The 19,180-nt window shown below is 42.3% G+C and overlaps 1 protein-coding gene across 2 annotated transcripts in view; it reads right to left on the reverse strand.

Annotated features, from left to right (window-relative positions):
• The window catches only part of GDA (guanine deaminase), a 120,514-nt gene that overhangs the window by 39,251 nt on the left and 62,083 nt on the right, over nucleotides 1–19,180 (reverse strand). For both annotated transcript variants that reach the window (XM_073634477.1, XM_073634469.1), the window contains exons 3-6: nucleotides 12,465–12,636; nucleotides 7,829–7,916; nucleotides 4,147–4,252; nucleotides 3,220–3,247 (exon numbers count right to left, since the gene is read on the reverse strand). In XM_073634477.1, coding sequence (XP_073490578.1) covers nucleotides 3,220–3,247; nucleotides 4,147–4,252; nucleotides 7,829–7,916; nucleotides 12,465–12,626 — 384 coding nt within the window. In that variant the 5' untranslated portion in view covers nucleotides 12,627–12,636. The remainder of the gene's footprint in view (nucleotides 1–3,219; nucleotides 3,248–4,146; nucleotides 4,253–7,828; nucleotides 7,917–12,464; nucleotides 12,637–19,180) is intronic.

Below are 19,180 nucleotides of genomic sequence, written 5' to 3' on the forward strand. Positions count from 1 at the left end.
AAAATATGATTTCCAAATGTAGACACTGTCAACTATTTGCAGTATAACATACTAGGCAATATATCCACTGAGCTGTTCTCTGTAATCAATTTATTTTTGGAAGACTGGAAGTAATAAATGTAGATCTACTTTACTATATGTACTCTCTGTTAAAGTGTTTTTCCGCATTAAAATATTGGCGCACACTAACATTTCAGCAGTAAAAAAAAAAAGAAAGAATTTTTGTACTTATATTAAAATCTTTTTCTCAAAGTCCATTGAGGGACACCAGAATTCAGCTGTACTGGAGATTTAGTCGACTAAATACGACTAAAACTAAAACTAAAACAATTGCAGAAGACTAAAATGACTAAAACTAAAATGCCATTTTAGTCCTAAGACTAAAACTAAATCAAAATTTGATGTCAAAATTAACACTGATGTGGATGTGGGTACTCCCCACTGTGTGGCTGTGGGACAAGGGGTCCGGGGGAGGCTCTATTTTGCCGTGTCTCAGCTCAGTTTGTGTGTGAGGCAATGATGTGGCCACCATCTTGGAGTTGTAGGCTGGATCCCCGGCCTGTATTAATTGCACATTTAGGGCTCGGCGGGCGGTTCCGGAGGTCATATATGTCAGTGGTCATCAACCCTGTCCTCAGGGCCCACTAACAGGCCAGGTTTGCAAGATAACTGAAATACATCACAGGTGATATAATTTGCTGCTCAGTGATTGCAGTATTCTAGTCTGCATCTTCCCAAGGTAATACATAAAACCTGGCCTGTTAGTGGACTCTGAGGACAGGGTTGATGACCACTGATATATGTAATCCCCCTGTGTTTCCCCAGCCCTGGTAGTGGGCGATGGATGGAGGTGGGTGTGCTGTCCACTATGGGGGGAGCAGGACGACCGGAGCAGTGCGGAACTCCCGGTCTACGTGGCCATCTTGGAAGCCTCGTGCATACACCTCCAGAATACAGTTATTTTGAAAGGGGATTTCCAAAAGCACCCCATGCAGCGAAAATCTGAGGACCAATCAACCATTTACCAAAAAACATGCTACCCAAATAGAAGAAAACGAATCTAAATTAATTAAAAAGCTAAAATTCTTATTGGTCCAAGTATCAGGAAAACACAGATCCTTAAGGGAAGTTTGAACAGAAGATTTACTAAAACTTGAGCACTCAGAATCTGTTGCAGCTGTTCATGATAACCAATCAGCTTTTAATTTCAGTTTGTTTAATTAAGCTTTGACAATAAAACCTGGAATCTGATTGGTTTCTATGCAGAGCTGCACCAGATTTTACACACTCCAGTTTTAGTAAATCCCCTTACTATGTCCAAACAAGAAGGGTAGCTGGTCTTTAGCAATCAGCTTAAGCTTAGCATTCATATTGTTGACTTCAGGGAATGGAGGTATGGACAGACATAGTTTTTCTAAAAGGAAGTCCAGTTGGTCAACAACAAAAGGCTTGAACCTATCATCTCTTAACCCTTGACTTCTGGGAAAGGGAAATCCATGAGAAGAAAGGAGGTTGCCTAGTCAGAAAGAGATGAGAATGAGATCCCTAGCAGCATAATTCCTAATGGATAGAAAAGAAAGACCCCCAGAACTAGAAGATAACTGAAGCGTATTAAAGCCATGTACACACTAATAGTTTTTTTTCGTTCAACCTGCTGACAGCTGCGATCTGAGCCGTCTTACTGACGATCCGATGTTAGTACAATGATCTCCCCCGCTGAGCTGTTGTGTTCTGATAGGGGGGCAGCCCGCCGCCAGAACACTCTGGTCAGCGCTCTCAGCCATTAGCTGAGAGTGCTGATCAAGAGCCAGTAGGCTGCTGATTTTCCAGCATGCACATTCGACAGAAGCTGGCCAAACAGCCAGCTTCTGTCGGACTGGCTGACATACACATTGGCCAAATGTCGGTTGTTTTTTATTGAACTGGCGGATGTCACCCAGCATTTGGCCTGTGTGTACCTGGCTTAACCCTGAATCCCCTGGGTGAGGGTAGGGCTGTCAACTACACCCACCTAAAAAGGGGGTAGGCAGGCAGGGATGAGGATATACATTAATGTGTATTTCCACTTTTGCAGAAAAATTGGGATAACACCTATTTTATATCTGTTACATGTCCGTTCCCCATTCACATATCATAACTTTAAAAAAAAAAAATTGCAGCATACATTTTTTATATGCTCCAGCAAACAAGATCATCCAACAAAGAAAAATGCTACATAGCTCTCTGTTATTGATGGGGCTGAGCAGCTGCCATAATTAACCCTGTCTGTATTGTGCAGGCAGATCTACTTCACTATCAATTCTAACTAGATTTGAGCACTGTCTGTCCTAACAAAGGATTAGTGGTTTAGAGATTTAGGGGCTGGGCTACTTGCATTGTATGTTAATGAGAACAGACTTTGAACAGATTCCTTTTAACATTTCAAAAAACCTTGCAATCAGCAATGATATCTTGTCCTGAGAAAAGATAAGACATATTTATAAGATTTTTTTAGGCATGCTGTGTGAATGGGAACATATAACAAACATATAGGGGGTTATTTACGAAAGGCAAATCCACTTTGCACTACAAGTACAAAGTGCACTTGAAATTGCAGTCGCTGTAAATCTGAGGGGTAGATCTGAAATAAGGGGAAGCTCTGCTGATTTTATCATCCAATCATGTGCAAGCTAAAATATTGTTTTTTATCTTCCTTGCATGTCCCCCTCGGATCTACAGCGACAGCAATTTCAAGTGCACTTTGCACTTGTAGTTTGCACTTGTAGTGCAAAGTGGATTTGCCTTTAGTAAATAACCCCCATAGTGTGGTTTTCTGAAATTTGACTGCAAAGGTGGAAATACACTTTAAATCAAGAACATCAGGACCAGAAGAATAAGGTGAAATCCTTCCAATCACTGTCTGTTCTGGAGAAGCAGACTCAGAGAACAGGCAAAAGGTCACACCCATTAAAGGGGTCCTCCTACAATGAGGGCACGGAACCATCCCCTACCTCATCACAGCCCAATGAATAGCATCTGAAACTTGATCCAAAGAAACCAAAGACTTTAACCAAAGACTTGAGCTGAACAGCCACACTCAATGTTGATAAAAGGGTACCAGCACTAGATATCTAAGAATAATGAATATATCATCATCAAAACATGTGGGTCTTAAAGTTAAACAAAATAAAAATGAACGTTTTAAAATATATGTCAGTAATGTTTAAACTTTATACTCACTTTTTCCTTTTTCATGACTTCAACAAACCTAGAAAACAATATACACTTTCATCTATTGCTGTAAAATGTACTTTCAAACCATTAAAGGCCTGTGGGTATGGCTATTACTTATCACAACGAAGACATATAGTGCTTAAGTATGGCACTGTAAGGTGTGCCAGTTTCAAGACAGAGCATACTTGTGCAGCATCACGCATAGACAAGTGCCTGTTCTGGAACTAGCACCACTTTGGGGACTGGGCAACTGCAACCATCAGTGATACATGAGAGCCAAACATATGACGGGTAATAGCAATGCTAACAGGTTTAATTTAAATGGAAGTGATATCACTGTATGTATTATTTTACAATTTGGCATTTGGTTCTTAGCTTGTTTCCCTAGGAACATATTATAAGCTATATAAATGTATTTGAAAGAATTAGTATTTGCTGTGCATTTTGCATTTTAAATGCATACTGTATATCTAGTTAATTTACTGGCCCTCCTGCTGCCCACCACTGCGCCTGTCAGGAATTTAATTATGACTTGTATACTCAAGGGAGGTTGGGTAACATTGTGGTGTGCGGCGGTAAAAATGATACCCCTACCATGTTTGGCAGCAGTACTGGGTAAGTAAGTGGGGCCACACTGCAACGGCTTGCCAGACTAGCAAAATCCTGTTTGATTATAAAAAAAAGGGCATTTATGAGGCAACAGTAACACAATTCCTGTACTGATCGCTGAAATGTGATCACTTTTCAGAAACTGCTGCAAGTAAAAACAAGCCCTTAAAGTATATTTATTGATTATTTTACTAAATACATAGCTCTCAGCTGTTTCTCATTCCTCCCGAGTTCACTTAACTGAGGTACAAAAAAGTCAGGTCTCCAAGCTGGCTTTGCAATCTAGCAGAGCTTTATACTATACTGTATGTGTGTGTACTTTACCTTTTGGTTTCTTTTATAGACTCTTCAGTGCTTTCTTTATATTGGGGGTATGCGTTATTGCTATCCATGCAAATTTTCCCAATAAATGCTCTCTGACCATACTGATCTATAAAACAAAACCATGTTGTGTTAACTATTCATATATGGCACTATTTTGAGCTTTCTTTGTCAGAAATATGTATCGCTACAGGAAACCCAATAATATTGACATTTATTTTGTGTTGTTTACTAAATCAATATACTGTAGATATAGGTCTGTGTGGTAGGTGTTTGTTTATAGGCTTAGTGGTAGATGAATAATTACAAAAGTTGAACAGCAGTTCATGGACTTTGTAGGCATGACCAAGCAAGATAAAGTAGAAATTCAAATCTTTAATAATGGACATTAAAGAGTTAAACACATCACGTTAAAAACAAAGTAGCATTGCGCACCACAAATCATTAGAATTCCTCAACCCAACTGTAGAATTAGTATAAACACATCATGTTGGATTACAGAGTCTCCACCACTATTTTATATGTAGCTCAACATGTTTTGTGACTTTTGCTTCATCAGGAGCTGTGTGCTAACATACGGATGCTACAATAATGTCGAACCAGAGACCACCCCAGACAGAGCTTGCCACACAAAGGGTCATGGATCAATACAAAATATGGTAGGAAGGTAATAAATCTACACAGGGAAGATAGTATAGAAATGCTCTCTATAAATCCACTTATTCCAGAATTTCCAGCCCAATAGAATCTTCAAAGCTATATCAAGGTGTGTCCCCTAAAGATGAATAACTGCACTATAAGGGATAAATAAAGGCAAAGAAAGAAGTAGCCAAACCACCCTCAATAATTATATACAGTCTTATGCCCACAACTGGGGAACCAACAAATTGTGAACAGAGAAGAGCCAAAAAATAGGGCTCAAGTGGAAAAACCTGGAAGCACTATCCATCCTGCACAGTGTCCCCCATCAACTCATTGACTGGTTTGTTAGGTGTGTGTCAGGCATTTGAGGGCAATACCTGTGATTCAGACTGTTTGCTAATAAATGACTGCAATTACAATAGCTGCCAAATTCTGTATAGACCTGGAACTGTAAACTTGACATTATATTATAAACACAATCACACCCCACTGATCAGGCATCACTACCCTAAGCAGATACTGTATATCATGTATTGTCTTAGAATTTGGCTTGGTCTAGCTCTCTTTTCTGTTTGATTAAATTTACTGTAGCTGTATAGTATATCAGTTAGGTGGGTCTAGCAAACTACAATGCAGAGTGTCACCTCAGTTATACAAAGTAAGTATGTTTGTTGTTTCATTAAAGTGGATGTAAACCCGAAAAAAAAAATATTTTTTTTATATCATACTGTAGAGTATAAAATTTCCTATCATTTGAGCCCAGTCTTGCCACACAGAGTTAATCCATCTCTGAGCAATCCCCTTTTATTGTTCAGTGAGACAATTCTTGACAAACTGAGAAAAACTTTGCCAAATCCTCCCCTTTGCTGTGAGTGACAGGTGATTTACATCTCGTGCACTAGCCTAAGACATGCATTATTTTTTAATTCCCACCCCCACTCCTTTCTTCAGCAGCTCTGCAAGGATTGGCTGTTCCACACCTCCACATGATTTGGCATGCTGAAGTCATGCGGTTACTTTCCTGTCTTTTCACTGGATGTTAGAGATCAGAGCAGAAGTTCAGTGTTAGAAATACACAGGAGAAAATGCATATTGACAAGGGGAGTGTAGAGGTGGGCAAGGAGTCTACTGACATCACGACTCCACCCACTGAGCTCCAGACAACAGACCCACCCACAGAATCTGCAGTTTTTCGGCTCTCATAACAAACAGAGGGGAGACATTTGACAGGTAAGGATACATGCAGGAGGCATGTATATCCTTATAGATAACCCCTATGGCAGTAGTTTAGAAATGATGACATTGGGTTTACATCCACTTTAATTCATTTATTCATACATCTTTAAAGTATATGTCAGGCCAATACCATTTTTCTGTCTGGTTTTGGATATAATGGGGATGTGTGAGGTTTTTATTGCTATCTGTGGCTCCATTAGAGATATGTACCATCAATTCCTGTCCTATTAACTATGATTTCACCAGATAAAAACAGGCAGAAATAAAAACCCTTCTCTACTAAAGACATTTTTTTTTATTTCTGGATAGCCATAAAGCTTGACAGATTCTAACCATTTTTTTTTGGGGGGGGGGGGAACCTGCTTCCACTTCCGCTCGGATAGCCTGGGAAGATCTCCTCACCTCCTCCCTCCCTCCCTCCCTCCCTGCAGTCTTCTGGGACATGTCCAAGAACCTTGCACTCTGTTTGACATACAATTTACTCCTGCACTCTGCCCTACATACTACTGATCCCTGCACTCTGCCCTTCATACTACTAACCCCTGTACTCTGCCCTAAATACTACTGATCCCTGTACTCTGCCCTTCATACTACTAACCCCTGTACTCTGCCCTAAATACTACTGATCCCTGTACTCTGCCCTAAATACTACTGATCCCTGCACTCTGCCCTTCATACTACTAACCCCTGTACTCTGCCCTAAATACTACTGATCCCTGCACTCTGCCCTTCATACTACTAACCCCTGTACTCTGCCCTAAATACTACCGATCCCTGTACTCTGCCCTATATACTACCAACCCCTGTACTCTGTCCTACATACTACTAATTCCTGCACACTGCCCTACATAATACTGTATTCCATACTACAGACCCCCTAGCTCTGCCCTACAAACTACTGACCTTCGCACTCTGTTTTACATACAATTCACTCCTGCACTCTGCCTTACATACTACTGACCCCTTCACTCTGACCTACATTCTACTGACCCCTGCACTCTGCCGTACAAACTACTGACCATTGCACTCTGCCCTACATGGTACTGACTCCTGAACTCTACATTAAATACTACTAACCCCTAAACTCTGTGCTATAAACTACTAACCCCGCTACATTACATACCACTGACACATGCACCCTGCCCTACATACTACTGTCCCCTGCACTCTGCCCTACAAATTACTAACCTCTGCACTTTGCATTACTCCTGAACCCTGCATTCTGCCTTACCTACTACTGGACCCCTACACTCCACTTTTCATGTTGCAAGCACCATATTATACCTTATCCAGGCTGTCCCTCTTTATGAAAGTTTAAAGTCGGGGGTATGTTATTGCAGTCACTGACAACAATTTTATTTGTTATTATTGCAGTCACGGACAACAATGTTTGGGGTTATTATTGCAGTCACTGACAACAGTGTTGGAGGGTATTATTGTAGAATCTAGTTTATAGCAGCCAATTTACTTACTAATATATATTAATAAGTAAGTATTACATAAGTCCTTTTCTTGATTGAAAATGTAAAGTAGACATTTTGTTTTATATATCTAGCACTCTCATTTTCTTACAAACATTTTTCAAAACACTGTTCTCAAAAGGTTGCCTAGCCTTGTTCTAAAGTGGTAGTCTGTTTGGAAGCTTTCCCAGGCATATAACACAGTTGAGTGGACTAATTACCACATCAAACAAAACAACCGTACAGAGATTTAAACTGACTATTGGAGTGCTATTAAATAAAAAGAGCATACTAATATTGTTTGTACTTATTGCTTGTTATTAGGTTTATAGTCTATAAGTTCTTACTAGCAACGTCTGCCAATACAATTGAAGCATCAGTGTGAATTGTTGCAAAGTAGCAAGCTGTTGTTGTGCCATTTCTAAGTGTTCTTTTCTAAAAGAAAAAGAAACAAAACTTAATTTAAAAAAATGAACACCGGACTAGTATAAAGGAACTACAGTTGGGACGGAAAGTATTCAAACCCCCTTACATTTTTCACTCTTTGTTACATTGCAGCCATTTGCTAAAATCATTTAAGTTCATTTTTTTCCTCATTAATGTATACACAGCACCCCATATTGACAGAAAAACACAGAATTGTTGACATTTTTCAGATTTATTAAAAAAGAAAAACTGAAATATCACATGGTCCTAAGTATTCAGACCCTTTGCTGTGACACTCATATATTTAACTCAGGTGCTGTCCATTTCTTCTGATCATCCTTGAGATGGTTCTACACCTTCATTTGAGTCCAGCTGTGTTTGATTATAGTGATTGGACTTGATTAGGAAAGTCACACACCTGTCTATATAAGACCTTACAGCTCACAGTGCATGTCAGAGCAAATGAGAATCATGAGGTCAAAGGAACTTCCTGAAGACCTCAGAGACAGAATTGTGGCAAGGCACAGATCTGGCCAAGGTTACAAAAAAAAATTCTGCTGCACTTAAAGGGGTTGTAAAGGTAATTTTTTTTTTTTTTTAAATAACAAACATGTTATACTTACCTTCACTGTGCAGCTCGCTCTGCACAGAGTGGCCCCGAACCTGCTCTTCTGGGGTCCCTCGGCGGCTGTCTCAGCTCCTCCCCGCAATAACTAACCACCTTAATGCGAGCTCTCTCGCATGGTGGTTAGTTATTGTGGGCGCGCTCCCGTGATACAGCCGGCAGCTATAGCCGCTCGCTGTATCACTCGGCCCCGCCCCCGGCGTGCCGCGTCATTGGCTGTGATTGACAGCAGCGCGAGCCAATGGCTGCGCTGCTTTCAATCCATCCACTATAGCCAATCAGCGACCAGGCTGATCGGCTGAATGGAGGTCGGGAGTGAGCGGCCGAGTTTCGAGGTGTCAGGTAAGTAAAACGGGGGGGCTGGGGGCGGCGGTATTTTCAAAAGTTTTTTCACCTTAATGCATAGAATGCATTAAGGTGAAAAAATTGATACCTTTACAACCCCTTTAAGGTTCCTAAGAGCACAGTGGCCTCCATAATCCTTAAATGGAAGATGTTTGGAATGACCAGAACCCTTCCTAGAGCTGGCCGTCCGGCCAAACTGAGCTATCGGGGGAGAAAAGCCTTGGTGAGAGAGGTAAAGAAGAACCCAAAGATCACTGTGGCTGAGCTCCAGAGATGCAGTCGGGAGATGGGAGAAAGTTGTAGAAAGTCAACCATCACTGCAGCCCTCCACCAGTCGGGGCTTTATGGCAGAGTGGCCCAACGGAAGCCTCTCCTCAGTGCAAGACACATGAAAGCCCACATGGAGTTTGCTAAAAAAAACACCTGAAGGACTCCAAGATGGTGAGAAATAAGATTCTCTGGTCTGATGAGACCAAGATAGAACTTTTTGGCTTTAATTCTAAGCGGTATGTGTGGAGAAAACCAGGCACTGCTCACCAAAATGAACTTATTTTAGCAAATGGCTGCAATATAGCAAAGAGTGAAAAATTTAAGGGGGGTCTGAATACTTTCCGTCCCCACTGTACATTCAAATTAATAATAAAGTCATCTTTCAAATATTCAACTCCACTCATGTGACACCCTGTATGGAAGCAACTATCCCTCTTTGACCAATACCAATGAATGACATGATATACAGTACTCAAGCATAATGGTTTATATCATCCAGCGCTCCACCGACCGCTGCAATAATCACATATGCCCCTCTATTAATTTTTTATGGCTGGGCCAAGTATAAGTGTGCCTGTTTGAAAGGACACCAGAGTCCCTGAGGACACAACCATTGCCAACCCTGATTAGGCTGGGTAGGTTTGTCATACAATAGTATAGAGCAGCCCATTTACTTAAAACTAGCTCATGAACCTTTTTTTTGAGCCAAGTGCGATTTGTGTGGTGCGTTTAGCTGCATTTTTCGCATGTCTATTACTCACGTTTGGGTTGCCATTAAGGAATAATGGCACCGAAAGCATGATGCGTATCTTGCCACGTTATTTGCTAATTTCTGCCCTAAGCCTGCATTCACACCTAAGTCAGCCAAAGTCTTCAACTGATGACTGACTATTTAAAGATTTGATAAAGAGGGCAGCGGGTGTCAAAAAATAAATTTAATGGATATAGGAGAAGGTATGTTACTGATTTTATAAAGAGGTTTGGTTTCTTACTAAATTGTAGGATTCCCATGCTTTTTCATTAAAGGAGTTGGAGGGCAGAAGGTTTTTAATCCTAATGCATTCTATGCATTAAGGTAAAAAAAACCTTCTGTGTGTAGCAGCCTCCCCAGCAACCCCCAATTACTTATCTAAGCCCCATCACTCCAGAGATGTGCACGAGTGTCTAAGTCGTCCGGGATACTCCTCCTAATTGGCTGAGACACAGCAGCGGCGCCATTGGCTCCCGTGGCTGTCAATCAAAGTAGGTCAGCCAAGGGAGGGGGGTAGGGCCAGGTCGGGGCTCCATGTCTGAATGGATACACGGAGCTCTGACTCGGCTCGGGTGCCCCCATAGAGAGCTGCTGGCTGAAGGGGCATTTCGATAGGAGGGAGGGGCCAGGAGCAGCAAAGAGGGACCCAAGAAGAGGAGGACCCAGGCTGCTCTGTGCAAAACTAGCTGCACAGAGGAGGTAAATATAACATGTTTGTTATTTGTTTTATTTTTTTTAAATGAGACTTTACAATCACTTTAACTTGATTGTTTAAAACTTTTTATTCAGTATTAAAATTTCAGTGCACAGTGGTATGCATGCTGTTTGATAAATATGATTGTCTTTATTTATTATTATTATTTCGATCAGACGAGTTAAGCATACAGTGGGGAAAATAATTATTTGATCCCCTGCAGAACTGGTAAATTTGCCCACTTACAATACGCCGCCATGGATTGAAATTCTTCAGCACCCGCAAGGTCCCCCTCCTCAAGAAGGCACATGTACAGGCTCATCTGAAGTTTGCCAATGAACATCTAAATGATTCAGAGAAGGATTGGGAGAGGGTTCTGTGGTCAGATGAGACAAAAAATAAGCTCTTTGGTATTAATTCGACTCTCCGTGTTTGGAGGAAGAAAAATGCTGACTATGACCCTGATAATACCATACCTATAGTCAAGCACGGAGGTGGAAACTTTATGGTTTGGGGCTGTTTCTCTGCTAAAGGTACAGGCCGACTTTCTCGCATTGAGGGGCCAATGGACGGGGCCATGTATTGTAAAATCCAAGATTATTATTATTAGTATACAGGATTTATATAGCGCCGACAGTTTGCGCAGTGCTTTACAACATTAGGGCAGACAGTACGATTACAATACAATTCAATACAGGAGGATTCAGAGGGCCCTACCCATTAGAGCTTACAATCTAGGATGAGAACCTTCTTCCCTCAGCCAGAACACTGAAGATGGGTCGTGCATGGGTCTTCCAGCATGACAATGACCCAAAATATACTGCCAAGGCAACAAGACCTTAATCCTATAGAAAATTTATGGAGGGAGCTGAAACTCGAGTTGCCAAGCGACAGCCAAGAAACCTTAAGGATTTAGAGAAGGTCTGTAAAGAAGAGTGGACCAAAATCCCTCCTGAGATGTGTGCAAACCTGATGACCAACTACAAGAAACGTCTTACCTCATTGCTTGCCAACAAGGGTTTCTCCACCAAGTACTAAGTCATATTTTGCTTGGGGATCAAATACTTATTTTACTCACTGAATTGCAACTCAATTTATAACATTTGTATCATGTGTTTTCTTCTGGATTTTTGGTTAATATTCTGTCTCTATCATTTAAAATAATAATAATAATGATAAAAAATGATAGACCCTCCATTTCTTTGTAGGTGGGCAAACTTAAAAAATCTGCAGGGGATCAAATAATTATTTTCCCCACTGTACATGTAAATTCCAAGGGTTTACAGTTTGTTTCTACCAGCTATACAGTCCATCATTACTACCTAGCTTAAAGGTGTAAGGGTTAAGCCATCTTTGGTCTAGGTATGTAATTCAACCAGTTATTACTTCTAATTAAAAAAAACTACTAAAGAAAATGAGAAACATGAAACTTCCATGAGGGGGACATGTACTGTATATCAAACACAAAACATACTGTTTATACCATTACATTATTTTTTACATTTTCAAAAGCCCTTCACAAAACTTATATCAAAATTATTATTATTAACATTGTTCATGTATGTTTCATTACGAGATATGCAAACATTTCACAATTGCAACTACTGGTTTGGCCGCATCCAGGCGGGTGTATCCGCGGGTGCACCAAAGAGGCAGCATGCAGGACTTTTGGTGCGCTTTCAGAAATTGTAGCAAAAATGCACATCCCAATAAAAGGCTATGGCACCGTGGCTAAAAACACGGGTATAACGCATAAAAACCACACTTACACCTATGCTACAGCCAAACCGCAGTGTATCAGTGTGAACCGGGCCTTAACACTCTTCTACCTATACTACTCTTACTATACATGTACAGAATATGAAACCTTACAACAACTGAATTGTACACGTTACTAGCAGTCTCCAGGTTTGCATATGTATCTTCAATTGGGAATGTAGTATGCTTCAACCATTCCAAAAGAGGTCTTTCCATTCCTGTTCCAATGAAAGAGTACTGGGGTGCGTGGATGTGGGTATCAACCATTCCAGGCATGAAGAATTCACTATGGAAAAAATATCTATATTAATAAATAAAACACAGATTCCATTTAGATGCCTATACTGTATCTGCTTTACAAAAAGATGATGCCAATTATTCCTTATGCAGAAAAATTCAAAACTATCTTTTGGCCTGCCCTTCCTTTCAAAGTCTTAAGGAGTGCTTAATGATTTATAATACCTAGGTGCAATAAAATGTTTTTTTTTTTTTGCATCTGTCTGGAGTTCAGATTTAAATGTATTCACTGCAGGGTAAGCACCTAAATTTGGCCTGGGAACAGCTTCTTGTAATTCACTGTACCGAAGAGCTGAGCGGGAAAGGAGTGGGAGAGGAAGAAGCAGCACAATGAGACAATCAGTTAATGTGCTGACAAAGAGTATGCTAATAGGAGGAGAAAAAAAAGAGTGCCAAAGAAATAAGGTCATAATGTGCCATCCCTGCTTAACTGTCCAGTCACAGACTGAGAGTGTGTCTATGACAGCCAGGCCTCAAAGGAACTGGTTTTATTGTTGTAGGCCATCATTCAACTGAGAAACTGAGGCCATCTTGTGCAGTAAAAGCAGTACTGTGGGGGGCAGCTCTGGATAGAAAGTGAGTATTGCAGTTGTTCTTTTATGTTTATGTTTCAATAGACTATTATTATTATTATTACTTTTTTTTTTTTTTGGAGTTGTGGTTATCCCTTTAACACTTCTTTAAGTTCTAAGAGAAGCCCAATAAAAACTACAATGCCATAGCAACTTGAACTTGCACTATTGGATGCTGAAGTTACCATCCCCATGTAAACCTGTTGAATCTGAAAAAGGTCCAGACACAAAGAAATACATTATGCAATATGCCAGCAGTGTGACCTCAGATAACAAGTTCTCAGGTTTTCAGTAGTAACTGCCAGCACCAATATTTACTGATGTTTACAACTTACCTTAATAGTTGCCTGTTTAGAATTCACGTTAAAGTGATATTAAAGCCCCACTTTTTAGGCACTTTCAGCAGCTGGTTTAATAACCTAATGAGAATGCAGCTTCATTATCTTTTAATCCTTGCCTATGTTCCAATTTAAACCAGTGCCTTGACTGCTGCCCCAGGTTTCATTTTTCACCATTGAAGCCACCCTTGTATGCAGGAACTAGAGCTGTGTCTCCCTACACTGTGTGCATCATTAGAAACACACAGCCCTGCAACCTCCTTCTTCCATTTCCCTTCTCCAAGCTAAACAGACTGGATTGAGACTGCATTGTCCACTGTTAAAACTAAAAGCATTTTTTTTTAGTTTAGAATAGAGTGGAGAGTGATTACAACACATACTGTTTTTTATTTCTGTTGGTGCCCCCCCCCCCCTTAAGGAGGTCATCTTTATTTGTCATGTTGACAGTTTTTACCAAAAGTGAAAGAAATCCCAAATGTCGGGTTGTCCCCGTAACAGTAATAGGGGAAATCTTCCAACGTGAACACTAGTTTTGGTGACTCTGGTGATAACCAGGAATTTCCTCACTTTAGAGGGATTTCCTCTCACATCCTGTTTTGGCTATGGAACAGAAAATTAAGTGAAATCTCCCCAATGGGACACAGATAGCAATCAAATGACAGGGTGTATAACCCTCCCTTACTCTATCCAAATGAAAAAAAAAAAAAAAGTTTTGCCTTTAGGTTTACTTTTACTCGTCCCTGTGAAGATCCGAATTTCAGGGAAACGGCACTGAGAGAGCAGGAGCCAGCAGCATTGAAAGTTGTAAACTGAAGGTGTGCAGGTAAGGTTTACGGAAATTTAAATTTTGTTGTGCTTCATGTGTTAAGCTAAAAACAGCTGAGGGTTTAATACTACTTTATTGATCCTGTGCATAATAATACTGAATACATTATGGTGAAAATGTAACAAAAGACTAAGAACATATGTTTTATGAACTATTATTGTATGGATGGCAGATTGGGAAACAAATTTGGCTTTTTCTGTTATACAACCTGTTAAAAAATGAATATACATGTGGTAAATTAATGTCTATAAACACAAGTGTTTTTGGATATAAAATTCAATAAAAGTGTTCCTGACATTTCCCTGTGACTATGGATAAAATTTCTGTGGTGTATCACTCTCCCTTTATACTTGTGTGATATGGAAAGCCGTCTTCTGAACAGAAAATGTATAGTCAAAATTGTATCTACCAAAAGTTCCTTATAGGCCATTGCCTAGGGTAGCAGGATAAGAGGGGCATATTGAATGTCCCCTCAGAAGACTGAAATTATGGCTGATTCCTGCTGAACTGGCCAAAATTTGAGTTATAGGTGGCTCTGCAAGCACTGACCAGCTGAACAAGAGTCGTTTTAAAAATCAACTAAGACAGGTGGAAAATAATCACCCAAACACGCACTAAACCCTATCGGATGCAGTCACTGTTCGGCATTTCCACTGTATTCTGGTAGCGGAGATTCCTCCTTCCACACTGAGAGAAAGTCCTAAAGCAGGCCATACAATATGCAATTTTCTTTCCAGCCACCATGAATGGAAGGAAAATAAAATTGCTTGATTCTCACATCAACACAGTCAGTGCATCCCTAGCATTATTGTGTTCTGCCAGCGGGGAGCGCAGAAAGCCTTACATGCCAGCAGAATACAATGATTACTGCTAGTTAGGGATGAGCCGAACACCCCCCGGTTCGGTTCGCACCACGGACCGAACGGACCGAGAATTCGCACGAACGTTAAAACCCCATTGACGTCTATGGGACTCGAACGTTCAAAATCAAAAGTGCTCATTTTAAAGGCTAATGTGCAGGGTATTGTCCTAAAAAGGGTTTGGGGACCCGGGTCCTGCCCCAGGGGACATGTATCAATGCAAAAAAAACTTTTAAAAACTGACGTTTTTTTCGGGAGCAGTGATTTTAATGATGCTTAAAGTAAAAAAAAAAAAGTGGAATATTCCTTTAAATATCGTACCCCGGGGGGTATCTATAGTATGCCTGTAAAGTGGTGCGTGTTTCCCGTGCTTAGAACAGTCCCTGCACAAAATGTCATTTTTAAAGGAAAAAAAGTCATTTAAAACGGCTTGCGGCTTTAATGTAATGTCGGGTCCTGGCAATATGGATGAAAATCAGTGAGACAAACAGCATGGGTACCCCCCAGTCCATTGCCAGGCCCTTTGGGTCTTGTATGGATATTAAGGGGAACCCCGCACCTAAATTAAAAAAAAGAAAGGTGTGGGGCCACCAGGCCCTATATACTCTGAACAGCAGTATACAGGCGGTGCAAACAAGACAGGGACTGTCTTTTTGTAATTTTGAACTGGTACATTTTTAACGTGTTTAGATCCAGCCAAAAAATCTATTTTAAGCTTTTTGGAAAACATAGGGAAGGGTTATCACCCCTGTGACATTTTTTTTGCTGTCTGTGCTCCTCTTCAGAAGATTTCACCTCATTTTTTGTCCCAATGACAAATGTTTTTTGAAAATTTGGGTTTTTTTGTGAAACAAGGAGTGGTGATAAAGCATCAGTGGAAAGGAGAAACGTTTTTCCCATATTAACTCTTACAGGAGAGAATTTCCCTTCCTAGGGGTAGATTTCATCTCACTTCCTGTTGTCTCCTTCCGTTTGCAAGTAGGAGTCGTTTGTAAGTTGGATTTTTGAAAGTAGGGGCCTGCCCTATATACTCAGCAGAAATTTGGGCCTTAGGTGTTGTTGTGGCCACAACACTGTAAGCCCTCACAGGGCCCTGCTGTGAAATATTAGATCAAGAATTGTAATTACATGCCCCTGTTGAACAGGGGCAGAAAAATTGGGCCTTTGGTGGTGGTGGTGCTAGTGCCACAACACTGTAAGTCTCACTCGCTCTTGGTGGGCGCAGAAACGGGCCCTGCTGTGAAATATTAGATCAAGAATTGTAATTACATGCCCCTGTTGAACAGGGGCTGAAAAATTGGGCCTTAGGCACTGGTGCTGGTGCCACAACACTGCAACCCCTCACAAATATTCTAGCTGGAACGCAGAAACAAGCCCTGCTGCCAAGTATTGCATCAAAAATTGTAATTACACGCCCCTGTTAAACAGGGGCTGAAAAATTGGGCCTTAGGCACTGGTGCTGGTGCCACAACACTGCAACCCCTCACAGATACTCTAGTTGGAACGCAGGAACGAGCCCTGCTGCAAAGTATTGGATGAAAAATTGTAATTACACGCCCCTGTTAAACAGGGGCTGAAAAATTGGGTCTTAGGCACTGGTGCCACAACACTGCAACCCCTCACAGATACTCTAGTTGGAACGCAGAAACGAGCCCTGCTGCAAAGTATTGCATCAAAAATTGTAATTACACGCCCCTGTTAAACAGGGGCTGAAAAATTGGGCCTTAGGCACTGGTGGTGGTGCACAGAACCAAAAATGTTCTTACAAGCTATCAGCGTGATCATTGAGGAGGAAGAGGATAATTACTCAGGATAGTCACTCAGCATCAGCATAGGCAGTCTTTGAAGGGATCTGAGATTTCAAAAAAAATTATTCGGTTACATCAGCATCAGGTGCTTGGTAGCTGGTGGTGATCCAAGACTGATTCATTTTTATGAAGGTCAGTCGATCGACCAAGTCGGTGGACAGACGCACCCTGTGATCGGTTACAAAGCCTCCAGCAGCACTGAATGTGCGTTCCGAAAGAACGCTGGATGCAGAACAGGCCAGTAGCTCAATTGCATACTGTGCAAGCTCTGGCCAGTGATCCATCCTCAAGACCCAGTAACCCAGAGGATTTTCGGTGGGAAAGGTGTCCAAGTCAGATCTTGCCCCTAGGTATTCCTGCACCATGTAAAACAGACGCTGGCGATGGTTGCTGGAACCGATCATACCTTGGGGCTGCGGACCAAAAAATTGTCTGAACGCATCGGTCAGATGGCCACCTTCTCCACTGCTCCTTCTTTGACTGACCGAAGCTTCAGCAACAGATTGTCCAGAAACAGGGGTTTGTAACCTCCCAGTCTCTGGGAACGCGTTGCACAGACCTTTCTGCAAGGCCTCCCGAAGATGTTTCATCCTCTGCTCCCTTTGCGATGGCAAGATAAGGTCCGCAACCTTACCCTTGTAACGAGGATCAAGGAGGGTTGCCAACCAGTATTGGTCCTTCTCCTTGATACCATGAATACGAGGATCCTTACGCAGGCTTTGCAGGATCAAGGAGGCCATGCAGCGTAGGTTTGCTGAGGCATTCGGTCCGGAGTCCTCTGGGTCACTAAGGACGACATGGTCCGCAGCCACCTCCTCCCAGCCACGTACAAGTCCATGTGTTTCTTGGGACTGATCCCTTAAAGACTGCTGCTGATGCTGAGTGCCAGGCTCCACCTCCGTACTGACACAATCCTCCTCCTCCTCCTCCTCCTCTTCCTGTGTGATCGGCGGGCACGCAGAAACACTGTCTGGATAAAGGGGGCCTTGAGAGCTAAGGAAGTCCTCCTCTTCCTGCCTCTGTTCTGCCTCAAGTGCCCTGTCCATTATTCCACGCAGCGTGTGCTCCAACAGGTGGACAAGGGGGACAGTGTCACTGATGCATGCACTGTCACTGCTCACCATCCTCGTGGCCTCCTCAAATGGTGACAGGACAGTGCATGCATCCCTGATCATGGCCCACTGGCGTGGGGAAAAAAAAACAAGCTCCCCTGACCCTGTCCTGGTGCCATAGTCGCACAGGTACTCATTGATAGCCCTCTACTGCGTGTGCAGCCGCTGCAGCATGGCCAAGGTTGAGTTCCACCTGGTGGGCATGTCACAGATTAGGCGGTTCTTGGGCAGGTTAAACTCCTTTTGGAGGTCTGCCAGCCGAGCACTGGCATTATGTGACCGGCGGAAATGCACACAGACTTTCCTGGCCTGCCTCAGGACATCCTGTAAGCCCGGGTACCTGCCAAAGAACCGCTGCACCACCAAGTAAAGGACGTGAGTCAAACAGGGCACATGGGTCATTTGTCCCTGTCGGAGGGCAGAGAGGAGGTTGGTGCCATTGTCGCAAACCACCATTCCTGCCTTAAGTTGGCATGGTGTCAACCACCTCTGAACCTGCCCCTGCAGAGCTGACAGAACCTCTGCCCCAGTGTGGCTCCTGTCCCCCAAGCACACCAGCTCAAGCACCGCATGGCATCTTTTGGCCTGCATACTTGCGTAGCCCCTTGAACGGCTACGGGGCACCGCTGGTTCCGAGGACAAAGCACAGGAAGAGGCCATGGAGGAAGAAGAGGAGGGGGTGGAGGAGAGAGGTGTGTCACAATCATTAGTAGTGGCATTTTGGAGGCATGGTGGCGAAACAACCTCCAACACTACTGCACCTTGTTCTGCATCCTTCCCAGCTGCCAGCAGAGTCACCCAATGCATGGTGAAACTTAGGTAACGTCCCTGTCCATGCCTGTTGGACCATGAGTCAGCGGTAATATGCACCTTACCGCTGACCGCCCAAGACATTGCCTTCCACATGCCGGTAGAGATCCGGAATTGCCTTCCAAGAGAAAAAGTGGTGTTTGAGTACCTGCCACTGAGGAACCGCACATTCCACAAACTCACGGAAGGGGGCAGAGTCTACCAACT

Source organism: Aquarana catesbeiana, linkage group LG01 (genome assembly GCF_042186555.1).
Source record: "Aquarana catesbeiana isolate 2022-GZ linkage group LG01, ASM4218655v1, whole genome shotgun sequence".
In the NCBI taxonomy this organism is placed as follows: Eukaryota; Metazoa; Chordata; class Amphibia; order Anura; family Ranidae; genus Aquarana; species Aquarana catesbeiana.